Genomic DNA, 19,851 nt, shown 5'->3' with positions numbered 1-19,851 from the left:
AGCCCATTCTGCCCCCAATAAACAGCCCCTGCCCAGGACAGACCCCAACACCTCTCCAAGGGCACTCAACCCTCTGCTTTATACAAGAATTAATCAGACTAAGCAAAGAGCAGCACCAGCCCCTCAGCTTCACCAGCCAGAAGCTGAAACACAGCGAGAGTCACAGCTCAGGTGATGGGGAGAAAGAAACGAGGGCTTTCTGCAGCTCTCTGAAGCACATCTATACATTTTCAATATATAAAAACTCCATGGTTTGCTTATTAAAGGTGTGGGAGGTGAGGATCGTTTGGAATGCTGATGTCACATGCTGGTGGGAGCAGACTGAGCTGCAATGGGGGAGATGGAATTAGGGCAGGTTAATGAGAATTACCAGGATTTGAGGGGGGAAATGGGGCTGTGTTAGAGCACAGCAGCCATGGAGATGAGGCAGTAGAAGCAATGTTTAGTCATTGCAGAGCAGCAATGAGGGGTGAGGGTCCCACACCGTATGTGTACAGTGGCTTTAATGTATGATACCTGTCCTCTCCATTGAAAGCCACGTGAGCCATGGAAACTTGTGCTTTAGGAGCTGAAAAAAGCACTGCTCTGGTTTTTCAAGGCACTTCAATGCTGGCATCCAGGCTTAACTACTGCAATCACTGAGTAAATGATGACAAACCCATCAGGCATGTGCAAATATTGGGAAATCCAGCAGGTCCAATGGTGCACAGAGCCCTGCAGATGGGGATGGGATGGGTGGAGCTTCCACAATCACCTCAAGGGAAAGAATATAAGGAAAATTAAGCTGGTCATTGTAAATTCCCCCCTCACTCAGTGCTCAAAGCACATCCTGCAATCCCCTTCTACAACCTCACTTGAGGCAGCACAACATGGTATGGATATAATAGCTTACCGACTGAGCATGCTCCACAATTAAACACAAGTCACCATTAAGAAAATCTAAATACTTTATTGTTAAAAACTGTTAAAAACTGTAAAAAAATGCTAGAAGGATCCTGGCTCCTCTTCACTGCATTTCAGCTCCATCTTCTTCTGCAAGTACAAAGCGTGATGTTAGCCAGAACATGGAAAAATGCCACCAGGAATCACAAGCAACAACATAGAAAGGGAATCAGTGAGTCACAAAAGAAAGGTCGTGCACCTGACACACTCTCTAGAACCCCACGGTCTCTTTAGGCTTGAGATGCAACAAACAACATCCACGTCGTCCTCCACATCAAACTTAAAAGATCTCGAGTGGTTTTTGTGCTTTACTACCCCAGAAACAAGAGCAGCGGGGACGAGTCTCATTGCATCCAATGCCAGTTCACTGTCAATCTCATCACCTTCACATTCACAGCCCTTCCATTTGAGCCTCAATCTTAGTCAGTCACAACCCAACACATCACAAGGTGATGTTCTGCCTTAATAGATCAGCACCCGAAGGACATTAGTTACTTACCTGCTCACTTGGTACCTTGGTCCATTCACACATCACAGGACATCACGCTGGATGTGCTCATGCTCAGCTCCTGAACTAGAAAAATAATCCCAAGTTTTATGGACAGTGGATTTCAAATCTGTCATACAAACCCACAGCTAGAAAGATGTTTTTAACCATTGCTACCAAGATATCAAACCCAGGTTGGGTTTTGGTGTTTAACCTCAGTCTGAGAGCAGCACACCAAGCCCCACGTTACACATACTATTAGTTACTCAAGTGTCCAGGGACTTTTATTATCTCACCCATTCAGAATAAGATTATACTTACTTCTAATGGATGAGCATGCCAGTTGTACTCAGCTTGCATCGTCACCTAAAGGATAACAAGTGAAATTATTATAATAACATACAAAAAACTTCCAACCATTTCAAAACTAACTTAAAAAGCAAAGATTTCAGATACGTGGACTGATTAGTTATGAAGGGGAATTTACAAACTATTCCAAAATATTAAGTGGAAGAATAAGGGGCAGAAATAGGCTAGCCTAAGCACTTGTAAAGAAGTGAAGGAATATGCATGTAGTTGACTGAAGAACTGCACCTTGTCAGAGCACAAACCGTAAATCACCAGTCTGAGTACAATGAAGTTTGATTGCAGCCAGAGGTATACTATCCCTTATGTGAAGGCATTCACGATTTCAATCAAGCTACTTCAATCTGTTGGACCCTAGTTTGTCTCCTGTCCAATGCCCTCTTCCTTCTGCTTCATGGAGGAGTGCAGTGCCCCTTACTCCTAGCAGCCCCCAGTTCAATAGTCCTAGAAGTGCTTCAAAAGCCAAAGGAAGACACTAGAGATTAGCACTGTAAGTCTACTGCTTTTATTCTAAGCAACAGCTTATTCCCTTCTGACAACCCACCCTTTTACTTACAGCTTAATTGAGGGCAAACTTCAATGGTTAGCAACTAGGGATGTAGCAGTACAAGGTTCTGTGCACACCTCAAGTTGGGAGGCAAATCACAATGGTCACAATGGGATTTGACCAGGTAGGGAAAAGTTCAAGTTTAGCCTCAAACCCACCACCTGGGTTTTATCATGGCCCTCAGAAGAAATATAGTATGCACGTTTTGTTTTCTATGCCATAGCAACAAACACCATGCATAAGGGATACTATATCTTTGTGCATCCTTTTAACACTCCAGATTCACTTATATAGCCACACTCCTCCCAGCCCTCCCAGTTAGCTCTTCAGTACTGGTGTTCAGAAGCAACATTTATAGAGATGGGGTATTCACAGACCACTGCGGGATTGCACAGCCAAGTCCTAACATGTCAATCATTACCTAGCAGCAATGACAGAAGTGGGAGAAGGCCAATCCTCCCTTTTTTCCTTTTCCAGTCAGTAGCTATTTAAGAGCCCCACTAGCTGGTATGGAGAGAAAAATCTGAAGCTAATTAGCCGATTCCAAACTTCCTAGTAGTGGAAGAAGCCAAGTAATTACCCCAGAGCAGCAATACTTTTTATGCATCCTTTCTAACGTGCTTAGCCTTATTTAACGTGATGGAACAGAACACTGGCCTTCCTGATCGTGTCACTGCAGCTGGCAATGATTAACAGAGACATGCAACCCCATTACTGCTGAAGTCCTAAAACTACTCACAGGCCTCGGTGTTGAGCTATGGGGAAAACTGCAAGCAAATCAACACTTTGTATGCTTAATGTTACAGTAAAGCCCCCATTACACGCTATGCTGTGCTCTCCTGACAGCACCAGAATCTGGATCTGAGGGCCTAGCAGGTCCGCATATGTATTCTGACACCACACTTCTGAGCTTCTGATAAGCTTTTTGAGAAAAAGTGTATTTCACACCAAGATATAAAACCAAGATGAAACACAATGCGAGCACTTCAATGCCATTTCTTGGTACGCGCTTGTTACAGACTGGCTTTTCAGTTCCCTATCACACCAAGTTTCATTACTGCAGGCAGTCAGAGCTGGAAGTTATCTACCACACCAAGTTTCATTACTGCAGGCAGTCAGAGCTGGTATGAGGCCTATGGTTCAGTCACAGATTGCTTGCTCCAAGAGTGTCAAAATCCTACTAAGTTTAAGTATGCAGAATAAAGCAGATGTGCCAATAACCCCTCCACGACATTCCTGCTGGTAAAGTCAAGTGTCCAGAGCACGCTGGAAATACTACTCAGATCTGAGCACTGGTTTAAAGATTAAGAGTTCAGTTTTACTACCTGACAATATGCACTGTCAGCAGTTTTGCTGCTGAATTCCAGTCACAGGTTTAGAATAAGCCATCACCAAAAAAACAAACACCCCACCAAACTGACTTTGTGAGTGTCCCTGTTTGGTTTGATAGGTTTGAGCTACACTCACTATGCTCTAAATAAAGACCTATCATTGCAGCCTTGAGATTTAAGGTGTAGCTATAGCTCCTTCCAATAGAACACTGTACACCTGACTGCAGCAGGGCAAGGCTGTCCAGCAGATCATATAATGAACAGCGAGAGTCTTTTCTTGACTGTAACACAGATGGGTCCAAAATACCAGAAACGAGTTTGCAAAGCAGAACTTTGCAGATCAAGTGGGAAAACACATCACAGCATCTCTAAAAAAGCTGATCAGACGAGCCAGGTCATGTGCTAAAATAAGGAACCTTGAAATTCAGGTTCAAGAACTAATGCAAAAGAGCTGGAGGATCAGCATGTCTGGATGTCTGGAAACGTAAGCATGTTAATCCTGAAACACTACGTTCAGCATTTGTGTTAATGAAGAGTTTAGAATCACATCCTCGAGGCAGATGAAAAATGAAGTCGAGCATTACGCTACCAAGATGACTAAGAGGCAGAAGTTAAAGAATCTCACCACTGTCAAAGGCAGAGAAATGTACTTTGTTTGCCAATCAAGGATTAATTAAAGACAACTGAGATGTTCAATAAGCTCTACTGAACTTTTTACAGGGATATTCATTCAAGCAGTCATACGTACGGTCCTGAGAAGCATTCCCAATCCACCCTAATGCTGACCACGTTAGTGAGCTTTGGCTACCAGTTTACACAAGGCTACAGCAGTGATTGCTAACACATTTCCTACCCAAGGCTCTACATCAAGGGATGCATTGCAAATGGGCCACCTTGTCACTACAGAATCCTTTTCTAGGCACTGAGAGCACTCGCTTGACTAGTTAACTGAGTGTTAAGATCACATTCCCTCTTCCCCACAGAGCTCCAAGAACATCTTCGTTACACCGTAACTGAGAAAAATTCACACAAGCCGAGTCATATGTACAAAGGAATCGGGTCTGAAAACACTTAGCTAAGAATCACAGTAAGTTGCTTATTGGCTTTGATCAAGGCAAAAGCTTAAAACCGAAAACCACGCAGCTTTGATGCAAGTTTAACATACAGGTATGAAGAGTGCTGCACTGTAATTCCACAGTCAGAAGTGTGATGTCAGAATACCCACAGTATAAGATTACATAGAAAGTCACCAAGTTATATTATATTGCTTGTTACCTACCTGTATGCAGTCGGCAATGAGAATCTTGGAGCAAGCAGGAATACTACATCCGGGTCCTAATGTCCATTGCCATTTGTGGTACTACGTTCCTCACAGTTATGAACTGCAGAAATGCTGGCTAAGTGCAGTTATGTAGCAGGCCACTAGTTTTAAGTGTAAATTGCAGTCTCAGAAACTCCAGCAAAAGCTTGCTGCCACAATAAAGGGTTGCCAAGGAGAAGCCAAGAATTTTTCTACCACAAAAATACCACAAAATCTCAAAAGCAGTTTCAGGTTCTCATCAGCTGGATACATGATTAGTGTAACGTGTCTACACCATGAAGATAGGATTATTCTATATTCATTTGAGAAAGTGGGAAGATATGAAGATACCAGTTTCTACATGCTGCGGATTTTTAGATATCAAGTGTCAAAAAGGGCTCAAATTTTGTTAAAACAAAGCTACATTGCAACAGCCAATGTCCTCCAAGTCCAGTACAAAAATAGGTTATATGCAAGCCAGACCATCCAGGAACAGGTCTGACCAACCAAGCACTTTTCTTAATTGTTTTGATGATTCAATTATATCAATCTGATTTTCTGAAAAAAGTCCAAAACCTGATAGAAACAGATCAAAGGAACGTGACCTTCTCACCTCCCACGTTTAAATAACTTGATCACATTTTAGCATTGACTTGTTCGCCAGCTTTTAAGACTCTATCTTTAAAAGGTCTTGAAATGAAGTTGGCTATTTAATTGTAATGCCTGTTGAATACGTGCAACTCAAAGCAGAACTCATTGGAGAAATTCTGCTTGTGCAGCTACAACCAAGCCAGATTTAGCCAAGCTTTCAGATGTTTTGAAAACTGCCAAATCCTCTCTATAGATTTACTATAGTCAATGTTTTTGCAACTCATCTATACTAGCAACAATAGCTTACGTACAAAACAGGGTACCAAAAGACAACCTCTGTAAGGCATACAAGGTCATCAGCATCCTTCACTCTTCAGTTACAGAACTACAAAAGAACATACTTTAGGATATGCACCAGCATCTCTTTAATAAAGAATGACATGTCATCTGAAAAATAAACTGAACAAATTAATTTCACGTTTACGTTCAGAATTCCCCATCTCAGACACCTTCCGTTTTTTTGTGGGTGTCCCACGAACACCCTGCAGAAAACACAGGCATTATTTAGTACTACTTAAAGCAAATTGCGGTGGGACTGCTGTTGTTAAGCTCAATATCCAACACAAGTACTCCCAAATACCTGGTCTGCAGTGCAGGAACTGCCCAATTCAGAGTTTCCTGAGTAACAATTCATTGTCTTAGCACGTTATCAATCTCCAAACTTTTCTGGGAAGATAAAAAGCATTCACCAAACCAGCTGAGTCACTATTTGGTGCGCTGAACGTTCCAGTCAGTGTTACCTGTTATCAGTATATTTCACAACATGCTCCTTTTGTCATTTAAGGAGTATCAGCACTTACAGTGAGTACTTCACCAGCGATCATCTGCACTCTAAGATACTGCTAATCTGACACTCAAGTTTTAACCACAGAAAAAATTTAGCACAGAATTTAGAATGAGCCAATGCTTAGCACAAGTGGAGTGGAAAAGATCACTGTTAAGGTTGAAACTACTTACAGAACGCTCAGTAGTTGGGGAATTGCATGAAGGTACAGCCAAGTAAGTCTACCTACTTTGTGCCAAGCAGGTTAATATATCCTGCGTTAACACCAAGGCATTTTATGCTGGGAAGTCACGTTCCCAGCTTATCTGGTATATTACAATGTAATAATAAGCAAAGCAACTACCTTGAGTCCAGAATGCTTTGAAATTCTCCTGGGGGGAGTTAATGAAATTAACAGCGAGCTAACGAGAATTCAGCAGATCTACAAAACAGCCTTGAAGGGAATTTATTTGTACGGTGCAGTATTAACTCCAGATTTAGATACTGCTTTTGATGCATTACCTCTACACATCAATAATAACAATAACCATCGTGCAAGAATGCTCATTTCTCTGTATTTTACATACAGGCTTTTATGATTTATCCAGCAGCTACAAGATTCAGGACTAGTTCCTGCAGCCCCCATAATACAATTGAATTCTGAGCTATGCAGATTAGTCCACTCAGTTAGCACGAGGACATAAGCAAGTTACAAGTATGAATTAGCAGGTTCTCCCCTAATCACTTGAGCAGCACTTGTGGTTTGTTTGTTTTTTTGCCAAGCAGTTTCAGGCAGATATACAATACGGAGCAAGGCCAGATCCTGTAATCTCAAACAGCTTAAGAGCATATAAATATCTCATTAATAACCCGTAAGTTAGGAAGTCAGTCAATACAAGTCTTTCTATGGATTTATTTTAAAATAACCATTGCTAGTCTTCTGCTTAAAGTCTTTAGAAGGTTATCAAGCAGTAACTGCCAAGGTGGTAAGTGCAACCGTCCCACCACCCATCATCCATAGCTAAGATAAGAAACGCTTTACATGCTGCCTTACTTGCAGCGTAGCTTTCGTTACCATTATCTGACAGCATCTGCAAGATTTTGGTTTACTTTCTTGTTGCAGCACAACGTTCAAAAATCTGCACCTACTGGGCAGTTAAGCTATTTGTCCCAGTCTTAAGCTAGAGGCATTAAATGGGAAGAGATCTCAGCTCTTCACTACAGTTCCACACCCTGGGTCTAGCTGGATCTCTATGGCAAGACTCTCAGTTTACTGCTGAAGGTGTGGTATTTAGATTTAGCCTCTTAATTTAACCATGAATGGCAAGAAAAGTTACTACATTTAGTTTTCTATTTATTTGAAGCACAGTAAAAAAAAGTTGGTACACTTTGGGAATTCAGTGGCACAATGTACACTGCCATCAAGTTAGGGACGTTATACATCAAAAAAACAGCTAAACTTGTTTTGAAACACTGCATTACATAATTAAGTTGTACTTGCCCAAACAGACCACTTACAAATATTAGGTCAGTTAAGTTTCTAACATCCATAAAAACGTAGCTTTCTTACTAAAATGCAAGAATTAAAAAGTTGGTGTCTAAACAAGACAGACAAAACAAACTGGAATGAAACTACAGGTCACATCTAAAATCGGGGCTTTTTGTTTGGGCCTTCGTATTCTTCTCTCCCTCTACCATATCCTGTTGGTGTTCCAGGCCCCATTCCTCTAGGACCCTGGCCACCCACAGGCCCCGCACCTCCCTGCCCAAAGCGTTCAGGACGCTATTGGAACAGAATTAACAGTTCATTATATGTAGTTGATGTCCATGTGTGTTAAGTATATATTTTTAGAAGGTTCCGTAGTCAAGGTTCGTCGATACAATCACCATTGAGCCGATCCACAGGTACCGGGAACATAGAAAGGAAAAAAGGGTAATTTAAAAATTAGTTTATTGTAATACATGCCTTGAGGTATGTTCCCACTTGATGCATTCTCATACATCTGTTACAAAGAACAGATCCTCCCTGCAGTGCTAGAAATGTAAGCATTAGTGCAGATGTGAATTAACAACTTTTCACATTGAGCTCTAGCAATTTTCAACCAAGTTAATGCAAATAGCTTGCAAACTTCTCACCTTTAGTGCGATAAAAGCTTAGGTTACATCACTGTCATTTCCAAACAAGCCTAGCCAGAGAGAGCTTCTTCAGTTCACTCGAGTATGAGCTGACATTCATGAAATGTCACTGTAAACAGAATGCCTACTCACCAGTTAATGGCATGTGCTGCAATAGAGACCATGTGCTTTTCAAGATGGGGTTAAGACTACGGTCTGCTGACTAAACTGTAGAGGCCTTAGGCAGTAATCAAAACTGACAGTGAGCACTACTGGATTACAAGAAGAAAAAAAATATATATGTGAAAAAGCTCATGACCAGTGATTTACCTAACCAACGCAATTGCTCCATCAAAAGACTTGCTTTTATTCCATCCCACATACTCCGAAACTGCTGCTGTATATGCAATGTGTGTTCAGAGAACCACTACTTATTCCATTTCAGGTTAGAGCTATGCACAAAGGGCTGTGTGCATCCAGTCAATGTATCCCTTCCCACCCCACCTTCATCACAAGCTCTAGAAAAATTCACAACTTCAGTGCTGAAAGGCTTCACACCAAGATGTAAAAGCTAAGTTACCCTGCAATAAAGCAGAGACTTGAGATATTTTCTGCTAGTATTTCTTACTGCATGTACTTCATTCAGTTACTGTAACAGGAGTTGTGATCAGCAATCAATGTACAGAACTGCCAAAATTTGAACAAAAAGCTCCCAACACGTTTTCTGCTACCGAGTAACAGAACAATGGTGGGCTGTTTGTTACAAAAGGTACCTGCAACTGAAAACTCAGACCCACGCTTCTGAAAGTCAGTTTCAATCCTCCCAAGTAAGGTATGTCGAATGCTACCAAATCTTTTTCCTGCCTAACTCATGGCAGCTTAAATCTACCTCCTCTTCCTCATAAAGATGGCAGCCCAATAACTGTGACAGCACTGTGTGGCAGAGATCCCCCGTTCTAAGAAACTCAAGGCCATCTTACTGTCACACGTTTTCCAGCATTACACTCGTTCAGCATCCACCTGGACCGTGAATTTCAAGAGGAGAAAAATGTTCACAGCATTTACCACAGACTGCCTGACTATTTGCTGGAAGCTTAAGAACTGCCTAAATATATCAGTAGACTATAGATACATTAAGGCCACCAGCACTGCCTACTGAATTGTTGCTGCTCAGCAGAGTTATGGTTTCGAAGGCACAGTTCCCATAAAAACAGAAGATATTTCATAAGCTATTATGGTAGCTCACAAAGCCAGAGGCCTAAACCCACCCAAAAATCATTTAGTTCAGCTTGTGCAACACAGTACACCCTTTATGAGGAGGGTGAAAGCACGCTAGTATCACCACCTAAACCAACAGCTTTCCATTATATCCAGTAAGCATTTCTTTAACCTGTATCAGCATTGCTTCAGTGTGATAACACCAAGCAGGCTCAAAGCCCATTCACACATATAGTGTGCCAAAAAAAGGACAGCTTGGAAACATACCTCGGAGCACGAGATATGCAGCAGCTTTAATAAACTCTACCTACAGTCATCCCCAACAAAGAGAAAGCAACAAGAACAGGCTATCATTTCATTCCCTTGTGGATCAGGAACCACAAAATGGCTACAGTCAGACCATTGGAACATGCCTAAGACTTGGAAAAAAAAAAACACCAAAAACAGCATTTCTGCTTTTCTCTAGCAAACATCAGCATATAGAGTAAGTGATATGCTGTTCCCCATTATTTAAGTTAATCTGCTGCTTCAAGAGACATCAGCAGATTTCTCAATTAACAGCATATCTCTGACAGCGTGCATCAATTCTAACAAGGCTTGGAAGGGCCAAAATAAATGCAATGTTCAACTGCGGAAAGGAGAACAACGATCTCACTTCCCCATACACAATGTCACGTTACTCAACAACTACTATTGTTATTTTAATTCTGAAAATCGTCATATTCTCTAGAATTTATAAAAATCCTTCCAAGCCTAAACTGTGATGCAGAATTTCTCAAGTCCAATAAGGTCGGAGTTAATTGCAAATATGCTTAACAGCACATTTGAATTCAGTTACAAACAACTTCCAACTGCGTAAACTACCATAATGGTTAACTAAACTAGTACTACATAATGCCAAACTACTCTTCCATGTTAAACACCTGACAAGAAAGTCAGCAGTTAACAGTGAAATTTTACACAACCGAACACAGAACTTCATTTCCAACTGCAACTTTTCTCTTGTGCTAAACTAAAGCCATCACAGGATACGTTACCATGTCACTTCCCATCATAGAACCACTCATAGCTGCTTGGCCAACTCCTGGATTAGCTTCATAACCTATTCCGCCTCCACCTCCAAGAGGTGGAAATTTCTGGGCTGCAGAAGCATAAGGATCTAAGAAAGAGAAATATATAATCATATTCTGACAGTTTCTAAGGTAGCCACATAAAGCAAGCATTTAAAAATTCTTTACCTCCCATGTTCATTGTGGTGGCACCACCCATTCTCATGTCTCTCTCCCTCTGCGTAGAAGAAACAACTTTTAGCACAGAAGCTATCACTGAGGCCCAACCTCTCAGGAGACAAAGCACGTGCACAGCCAACTAACTACTACCACCTCAATTACACAAAGACACCGCCTCTAACCTCAGGGAAGCAAAACACAACCTCAACGACATGCAAGAATTGCGGCAATCTCTAACGTGGTAATCAATCCAGAAAACAGAGTGGTTGCACTTACGGGATCCATGTAACCCATTCTATTATAATTCTCTTCCCTCTGCCTTCTCATCTGTTCTTCCATCTCTCGCTGACGGATCATCATTTCCTCCTCCCGTCTGCGACGCTCCTCCTCCTGCCTGATCAACCCAAGGCAGATTATTAAACCACGGGAGTAACATAGCCAGACATAATATTAAACCACGGGAGTAACATACACCAGACATAACCCCATGCATGAGCAATTTCAGTTAATGATTACGCCTCAGAAAAAGAACACAATCAAGGAAAAAAAACTGCCATTCAATTTCCCCATCCACGAACTGAAGGAGCAATAGTTTTCATCAGTCAACCATTACAAAAACGCACAACTGAAAAGTCCTTTTAAAGGCAGACCAACCTGAGCTGAATTTCCTTGCGTTTCTGCATTTCTTGATTATGGAGTTCTTCCATACGTCTCAGCTCCTCCTGACGCCTCATAAGGTCTGCAGAAACCAAGTCTGTCAGCAGGAGCTCCACAAACTCAGATTTAAATTCAGATTTGAATGAGATTAACGTCGATTATACCATTGCAGACACCACACATCACTGTTCTTAATCATACTTTTACATAAGACTGAGAAAGGGTGCTTATTCAAGCCATTAATAAGTTATGCATCGAAGCCATCATTCAGAGCAGAAACAAGCATCTGGAGACAAAGAATTCGGAGCCCATTACCTTGACGCAAGAGGTTTGCCTGATGCTCATGATAAGCATCTTCCATCTCACTTTCAAGTTTGTCCTTGGCATCTTTCATGTTTTTTGCCACTTGTTCTCTCTGTTGTTTTTCCATTTCATCTAAAGATTTCCATCTCTGCGAATACTCAAACTCAAAACTGCCAGGCTGAGCAAAACGGGGAGGAGTTTCTCTTTCCCTGCAGAAAGGAAGATGCTCAGCCAGGCTGCACAAGCCTCAGAAATGAAGGTCAACAAACAATATCACCGGCACAACAGCCAAGTACTAGGAAACAACGGAAACCAGGAAGTGCTACCTCAACAATGCGATTAAAGCTTGCTATGACAGAATGAAAACTGCACAGCATTTTACAGATTTAAACAGCAGCTTTTAAGTGAATTCAAGAACAAACCGTCTCCTGCACTGTCACATCCAAGCCAATCTTTCTGCTTCTGGTTCTACCGCATGTTTATCCTGCAGCTCCCTCATTAGAACACTCTGCTGCAGGCAAATGCCAGATGCAAAAGCCAAAATAAGACAAACCTTTTGCCTTAACACAGACAGCAGCTGAAAGCCCCTGAGCACAGAGAGTATCCAGAGCTGGCTTACCCAGAGGACTGTGTTAAAGCAGAATAATATTGACTTTAAGCTAGTCTTCAAAACATCTCAGAGCTGACAGCTTACGCTGACAAAGCAGCTGAAGTCAGAAATCCAGTAATTAATGGGAAAAATAGAAAAGTTTAAGAACTTTTCGTATTATCAATGCTAAGTACTTTTAAGATCTCATGGAAAACACTATTAAACTGCAGTCTTTGCAGAAACATGGACATTAAGATGCTTGAAGTCTCTGATCAAAACAAGTATTTTCAAATACTTTCTCATGCAACACCCACAAGGCCTTTTCCATCCGCCCCCCTTCGCAGCATGAAAAGCACAGTTCTACAACAAATAGGCTTCTACATACAGACCCCAACCTAAAACTCATCCACCACCACTTCCCTCATGCACAGTGGTCTCCTTGTAAGGCAAGTCCATAAAATAAATCACGAAGCAAGCTGAGATTTTCCTTTGTTTCTCAAAGGAATAATTCTAACGCATTGATCTGCCAATGGGAACACCAACATAAGTTTCCCAGCACCACCACAAGTTATAACAGCAGACATCTGACTTCAGAGCTGTACATTTCCACATTTAGCCCCAAAATCTGTTATCAGGCTGATATTTATGCACTATTTGTGATACTAAAAGCCAGCTTCTGAAAAGCCACTCTGAGTCATTGATCATACAGTTATCTGCATACTCGTTATACCAAAAAGAGAGTGCCTACTTTTGATACATCGGGTTCTTCTGAGCAAGCTTTTCTGGAAGACCATCTTCATCATCCAGTTGCTCCAGTGGTTCCAAAATAACTGGCCTAGGAGTTCTAAATACAAAATACACACATGCTTTACATTTCTATATCGATCCCTGTTCTGATATAATAAAAGAAACTGATAGTTTTACTCCGCTTAGAGCTACAACTCCTGAGAAACAAAATACTTACGTTGTCAACAAGAACACTCCCTCAGTACACCGTTCATACGCTTTTCTGGCAGCTGGCTTTGATGCAAATTCAACAATGCCTTTTCCTGTCGATCTACCTCGATCATCTACAATCACAACAGCTCTTTCCACGGGACCGAACTGGGAAAAAGCCTCCTCCAGTAACTCGTTGGACACATAAGGCGAAAGGTTCCGCACTGACAGCGCGGCAGCGTGAGTTGCAAACCGAACCCGGAGCTGCCTGCCCCGCATTGGGGTGTCGTCCAGTTCTGCCTTGGCGATTTCTGCCAGAGCTCTGGATTCCTGGGGGAAGTTTAAGACCCAGTTTTAGGATATCGAATTAGAAACCGCTATTTGCGAGACTTTTAAAAGGAGACGGGCAGATGGTACGAATGCCTACCAACTTAATGAATCCAAAGCCTTTTCCTTTGTTGATAAAAACCTCTCCCGGCTCCCCGTATTTGGCAAACAAGCTTTTAAACTCTTCATCCGTTATATCGGCGGGCAAATTCCCAACAAACAAACGGCACCGCTGAGTGTAAGTCTTCTCCCCCGGCCTCCTCAGCAGTGAGAGGTTCGCCTTAAAGCCCTACGAAGAAGCAGAGCACATGGAACCATCACTTTGTATGGAGCTCCACACCTCAAAGCCGCGATCAGATCCGAGCTCTGCCGCCACACAGCTGCATCCACACCGCTCCCTCGCTCATCCCGGACCCCCGCCCCACGCTCCTCCCCTTAAGATGGCGACGGGAGCTCGCGGAGCGCCTTGCCCGGCCTCAGCCGCCGCCATCTTGTGGCTGGAAAAGGGGGAGGGGGCCGTGACTCACCTCGTCCGACAGCTTGTCTCCGCCGGCCGGGCCTTGCTGCGATGAGTGGCTTTGCTGTCCCTGGTGCAGTTGCCCGCGGCCCCTCGGTTCCCCTCCCGGCCCTCCGCGGTGGCCCGGCCCGCCCTTATGAGGCCCGCCCGGTCCTTGCTGCGGCCCGCCCGGCCCTTTGGGTCCGCCGCCGGGAGACTGTCCTTGTCCTTTCTTAGGGCCGCCGGCCGGGGTGGGGCTGGGGCTCGGTTTGGACTGCGGCTGCTGCTGCCCCCCGGGGCCTGAGGGAGCGGAGGAGGCCGCGGAGCCCTGGGCCTGCTGCTGTGGAGGCTGCCCCGCGGGCAGGGTGGACGGAGGAGGCGCCCCGGGGCCGGACTGGCTGCCGGCTGGACCCGCTGTAGTGGATGAGGATGAAGAGGACGAGGACGGCGGAGCGGAGCTCGACGCTGGAGGTTTCGGCTGGTCGGATTTCGGGCCTCCTCCCGTTGGGCCGCCGGGGCCTTGCGGGCCGCCCCCCATAGGGCCGCGGTTCTGGCCCATCCCCATACCGGGCGGCGGAGAGCGGAAATCGTGGTTGGGGCCGCCGCGGCCGCCGCCGCCTCCACGGCGATGGAAGCCACCTCCACGGCTACGGATCCGATCCCGAGACATGGTGCTGCTGGGGATGGCGGACAAGGAGCGCTGAGCCGGCCGCCGTTCTGCTCCTCACAGCCCGCTGCTCAAAATGGCGGCGAGCTAAAGGGCCTCACCGCCGCCTTTGTCCGTCCCTAATATACCTTCCCCGCCCCCGGAAACCGCCCCCTCCTCCCCGCTAACCAACCACATGCCGCGGCGATGAAAACTGACAGGTGAAGCGACCAATGGGGCGCCCCTATTCCGTAAACTCTTTGATCCTATTGGTGACCAGCCTGCCCCCTGCCGATTGGCTCATTTGACCGCCAACATCGGGACAGGATGAGCCGTTAAGGTGCTGTGCGCTGATTGGACAGTTTGAGCGGCGGGAGGTCAGTTCATGTTTCTATTGGCTGCTGGGAGAGTCAGTCGGGTGAGGCCTACACAGCGGGTGTAGGCGCACCACAAGATGGGGACAGCTCGGTTCGGTTCGGTTCTAAAGCAGAACACGACACACTAAAGATAGATAATCAAATAAGCTGTAAAACTCAGTGTTATAAGGCAGAGTGTTCCGTGTTCTGAGTGAGAAAACAGCCCCATCATAGCTCCCAGCCGTTCAGTGGGGCTGGTTGCAGTGGTGGTGTGTGGAGATGCATTCAATGTTCTAACATTAAAACTAAGTGATATCTTTAATGAGGGCTTTAACCCATCAAGGCTCACATTGACGTTAATGAGGGCTCACACTAACGTTACATGTTCGGTTCCAGGTCGAATGAACCAAACTGTAAGTGAAGCCCAAGGGAAAGCCACGTGTTCACTTTATTTGGGCAGAAAATGTGAAATTGCAGTGATAAAATATCATCAGTCTCATAATATCTGTGATCTGCCAAAGGCAGACCTCGTTGCCTAACAACATGGATTTCCCTTTGGCTTTAATAGGTTCGCCATAGACCCACATTGTCCCCATGTTAGCATGTATGACTGCAGCCACCTTCACCCGCAGCACAACGAAGGCCCCGTTGTTTTAAAGAACATTTAAAGTTCTGCTTTAAAATGGATCCTCCCTGCAGCCAGCAGTGAGTGCTTCCACCACGAGGTGTCTCAGAGGTTAAAGCACTGGAACAGGAAACTTGGACTGGCTCTTACAAACAGCTGCAGTGGCCTCCTTGCAAGACTTGATTCATTCCAAACGCTTCAAAAACTATTGAGTATAAGAGCTGTTTTCAGCTTTGTTGCATCTTAAGTACAAGGGAACTATACTTTAGGGAGCCATTAATCTATCACTTTCTGAAAGGAAGAGTTTAACTGTGGTCTCAGACCTGAATAAAGCTGGACGACTTATTTGAAATACACAAAATAGCTTTGAACTTCCATGTGTCCAGTAGAATATGAGTATCTGTATTTGTAACACTGTAATTGCAATAGGAGTATTGAAATCAAAGCCACATGAATGTAGCTATGAGGATTTGATATCAACACGACCTCTGCTAGCAACCCCCTGGTTTTGTAAATATTCACACTGGGAAGCTTGCTGTTCTAATACGAAAACAAACGCTGAGGAGGAAACCTTCATACCTCCCCCACATTGTGTCTGAGACTGGAAACCCAGAACAACCAAAGTCATCCATAGCTAAAGACAGACAAACACCTGCAGAAAGCAGGCGAACATCGAGGTCTGAAGTTATTAATGCCTCAGTAGCCAACAAGCTAAGGGGAATCTTCAGCTAAGAAAGGCTGTCTGCACAAACTCTAGTGTCACAGAACTAAAGATGCTCAGCTATTAAATAACCAGGAAGCAAAAGGCAGGAGCAGATAGAGTGCTTATAGCAGCCAGGCACTCTGAAATGCAGGCTGGTGGCCTTACCCTGCTGCAGGCTCTGCTAGTCAAGCCTGTAGTGCTTTGTGATCAACCTGTCTGGAACAGCAGGGATTTCTGTACAACGGCTTCATTTATTCCAGCACTCAACAGTTTCATGAATAGCAGCGTCACCTTTAAAGAATAAAAGAGGAAGTAAAATGCCTACAGCAACATCTGGTACATAAAGCTGAGAAACGATGAAAGCAGTGGCAAATAGCTGCAGCGGCTCCTGAGCTGCACAGAACTCCCAGCAGCTTTCCTGTGGTGCTTGATGGGAGTTCTCCTCTCCCTCCCTCTTCTACTGTTTTCTCTCCCTGCTTGAGCACTGATTATATCTCCTTTCCGAAAGGTTTTTTCCTGTACGCTATGACAAATATGCCTGGAGGCCATTTTTAAAGCCAGATGACTGTAAGTAATGCAGGGCCAGATAAGAGATATGGTGATAGGAAAGCAAATGCAGAGAATGACTGCAGGGAAGGAGGAGTTGATTGTTTTTGCACAGTAACACTGTGATTTCTTTGGATATAATCGTGATTTATTGTCAAATAAATGAAAGCTGAATCAGGTTCAAGAGTCTACAGAAAAGGCAATATAGTGTCTGCAGGGAAATCTTCTGCCTGATCCAAATAAACACCTAAAGTTCACAGTTCTGATGGAGACTGTTCTCTCCACCTGAAAAGATCAGGATTTCCCCTCCTTAATTTTTTGAATTAATTTAAATTCCTGAAATATCTTAAGTAACAGAAGTTCTGAGACCTCTATCAAAATCTGAACTAGAATCAGACACATACATTTGGCCCTCTGTGAAACAGTCAGAGCACCACGAGAAAATGGAATAGGAAACTTCCCTTCCTTTCCCTTTCTTCTCATCTTTTACCTTTCACTGTTCTCTCCATCTTTCCTCCCACCATGGACAACACAGCTGGTGTGGGAGGTCATAGGAGCATCTCTTTTTGGATCTGACTTTTGGATGGCATACACTACAGAGCTGCACTGTGACGATGACTGAAAACCATTCCCTTTCTATTTACAACCAGATTCACTTAGCAGGCTTGAGAACTGAAATATTTGGTCTGCAAAAGCAAAGATCTGTATTATATAGACTTAAAAAGAAGATGCAGAACAGATTGATAATTACTGTAATTGGAATAAGAGCATGATTGCACTGAACTGGTCCAAGTTTCATTCATACACACCCACAAATCCATTCAAATAGAAGGCAACTTCATAATTAATACTGCATCATTCCCATTACCAAATAAAAGTCACTATTAATTATTGATGGTTCTTGTATTTCCGCAGAGCTGCTTACACTTTTTCACCCTCCAGTTCACTGAGTGCAGCACGGACAAATCAAATCCCTCAGAGATGTGTAAGAGAATACTCCATTCTCCTCCTGCACGCAGGAAGACTCTGCCACTGCATGTTCTTATCAATCAAAATACAGAGGGGCATTTGTTTGCACAAGCAGAGCTAGAATATTCTCTTTAGAGTTCAGCTTCCTCCTTTCATCCCACCCACCATCAGACACTTCCCGACATTTCTCCTGCAGGCAGAGTAAGGCAACTGCTTGTTTTTTTCTCCCTTTAGCAACGGCTGTTCCTCCAGTAATCTGTGGGTGGTGGGGGAAGGGGATGTTATCTCCACAGTAAACACAGCCAAGCAAAGCAAGTCTGGGATGTGAGGAGGAGTTTCAGGATGAAAATAGGCCTTTGCCACCCCTCCTGCGTTTGTGTATCTGTGACTAAGCAAGCTGAATGTGTTGCTTTTTCAAACTTGGCTTCTCTCTTACCTCGATCTTGTCGATTCCAAACCTCCTGGTGGCCTTTGTTCTCACACCTTGGGGTTCTTGACATCACCATGTGCTGCAGGACAAACCTAGAACCCTACCCCCCCACTCTGCAGTGGGCCCAACGTACCATGGTGCAACTCCAAGGCCTCCTTCCCTTCAAGTCTCATATTCCCTCAGCTCTCCAAGCTCTTCTTCCTCAGTCTTCTAGACACTGCAGTCCCTGCTCTCATATCTTCCTGTCTCACAGTCTCAGTGCTGTGCTCAAACAAACAGCTGCTACATTGGAAGTCAGGATGATACAACTTTGCCAACATCAGACTCCCATACTCTTATTGCACGTTCTACATTGGTCTTTTGAGTCTATCCATTGGCCCAAACGTGGGTACAATAGATGTAACAGCCCTTTACAAAGCCTGTCCTATTAGGATGCTCGCTGAGCTCACTGAAAAGGAATCCAGATTATTCACTTAACTTGTGCACAGCCAAAACCACGCAGCAGTGATCCCAGCACCTACAACTCACCTAATAGAACCTGTGCTCAAATGGAGGCAGGAGTGTCTGGATCTCAATATGTAGAGCTGGCTGGTTTTCTGGGAGATCTCTATTCAGCTCTACATGCCCGTGGGTACGTGCAAAGATTATTCATCCAGTTCATTGAACTGCAGCCTGCATGTGAAAGGCGTTCCGTGGTTTCTTTTTTAAATGTCACTGTTTTAAAGACAAATAGTCTCATGCAGAATCGTACAGCAGATTATAATACGGGCACTGCAGGGGTAAATTAAAGAGCAATTCAAACATAATACTCCATGGAAAAATCTTATCTTTTCCCTGCTTTATCAAGGCATTTATCTAGGTCTGTTCTATACCAACCATCACCACATCATCTGCATATTTTACAGAGTCTTTTCTAGCCATGTTAATACATACACAGTTCGTTTAGAGTCAAAATAATGTCAGGTCTGAACAAGCTGGAAAACATGCCTGACTACTTCACATGCCCTACCTATAATATCCTTTGTCATAAAGAATCCTAAATTCTTTAAGAACTTTAACCAAAAAAATACATATCAATTAGAGATACTTCATATTTCAGGATGAGAAACACATTATTATTGTATTACTAATTATTATGGTTAAACATTAAAATATTACATTCATTAACTATGTTGCTGTCATTGGAAGGCATCTGCTTCTGAGATGAATCCCAATATGATCCAGCATTTCAGGCCAGATGAAGACCAGCATTTGCTAAAGATTCATTTCAATGACTGCTGAAATGCAGCTGCTGCTCAATACCACCCCTTCATTGTGCA

At 43.7% G+C, this 19,851-nt stretch overlaps 1 protein-coding gene across 5 annotated transcripts; it reads right to left on the bottom strand.

The window, feature by feature from the left end:
* Window positions 1-929: 929 nt before the first annotated feature.
* SFPQ (splicing factor proline and glutamine rich) lies at window positions 930-15,023 on the bottom strand. Of its 5 annotated transcripts, none has more exons than XM_015883243.3 (12): window positions 14,289-15,023; window positions 13,862-14,050; window positions 13,463-13,764; window positions 13,247-13,342; window positions 11,922-12,118; window positions 11,604-11,688; window positions 11,226-11,343; window positions 10,959-11,007; window positions 10,758-10,879; window positions 1,751-8,170; window positions 1,442-1,516; window positions 930-1,032 (listed from the first exon to the last, which is right to left on the bottom strand). In XM_015883243.3, the coding sequence occupies exons 1-10, from the start codon at window positions 14,925-14,927 to the stop codon at window positions 8,033-8,035; spliced, it is 1,935 nt and encodes a 644-aa protein (XP_015738729.2). In that variant the 5' UTR covers window positions 14,928-15,023; the 3' UTR covers window positions 930-1,032; window positions 1,442-1,516; window positions 1,751-8,032. The 5 variants fall into 5 exon arrangements, with proteins under 5 accessions (XP_015738729.2, XP_015738730.2, XP_085374272.1 ...); XM_015883244.3 differs by having other exon boundaries at window positions 1,751-1,795; XM_085518146.1 differs by lacking the exon at window positions 13,247-13,342.
* Between the last annotated feature and the right edge of the window lie 4,828 nt (window positions 15,024-19,851).

The sequence above is a fragment of the Coturnix japonica genome, chromosome 17 (genome assembly GCF_054131305.1).
Source record: "Coturnix japonica strain WE chromosome 17, WE-NBRP24, whole genome shotgun sequence".
NCBI lineage: Eukaryota > Metazoa > Chordata > Aves > Galliformes > Phasianidae > Coturnix > Coturnix japonica.
The sequence above is the reverse complement of the archived record's forward strand: the minus strand, read 5'-3'. Positions and strand labels throughout refer to the sequence as shown.

Coding starts and splice junctions, on each gene's coding strand:
- SFPQ (XM_015883243.3), bottom strand. CDS start 14,927: ATGTCTCGGGATCGGATCCGTAGCCGTGGAGGTGGCTTCCATCGCCGT. Junction 14,051..14,288: donor GAGACAAGCTGTCGGACGAG/GTGAGTCACGGC, acceptor GCTTCTTCGTAG/GGCTTTAAGGCGAACCTCTC. Junction 11,344..11,603: donor CGCAAGGAAATTCAGCTCAG/GTTGGTCTGCCT, acceptor TGGGTTGATCAG/GCAGGAGGAGGAGCGTCGCA.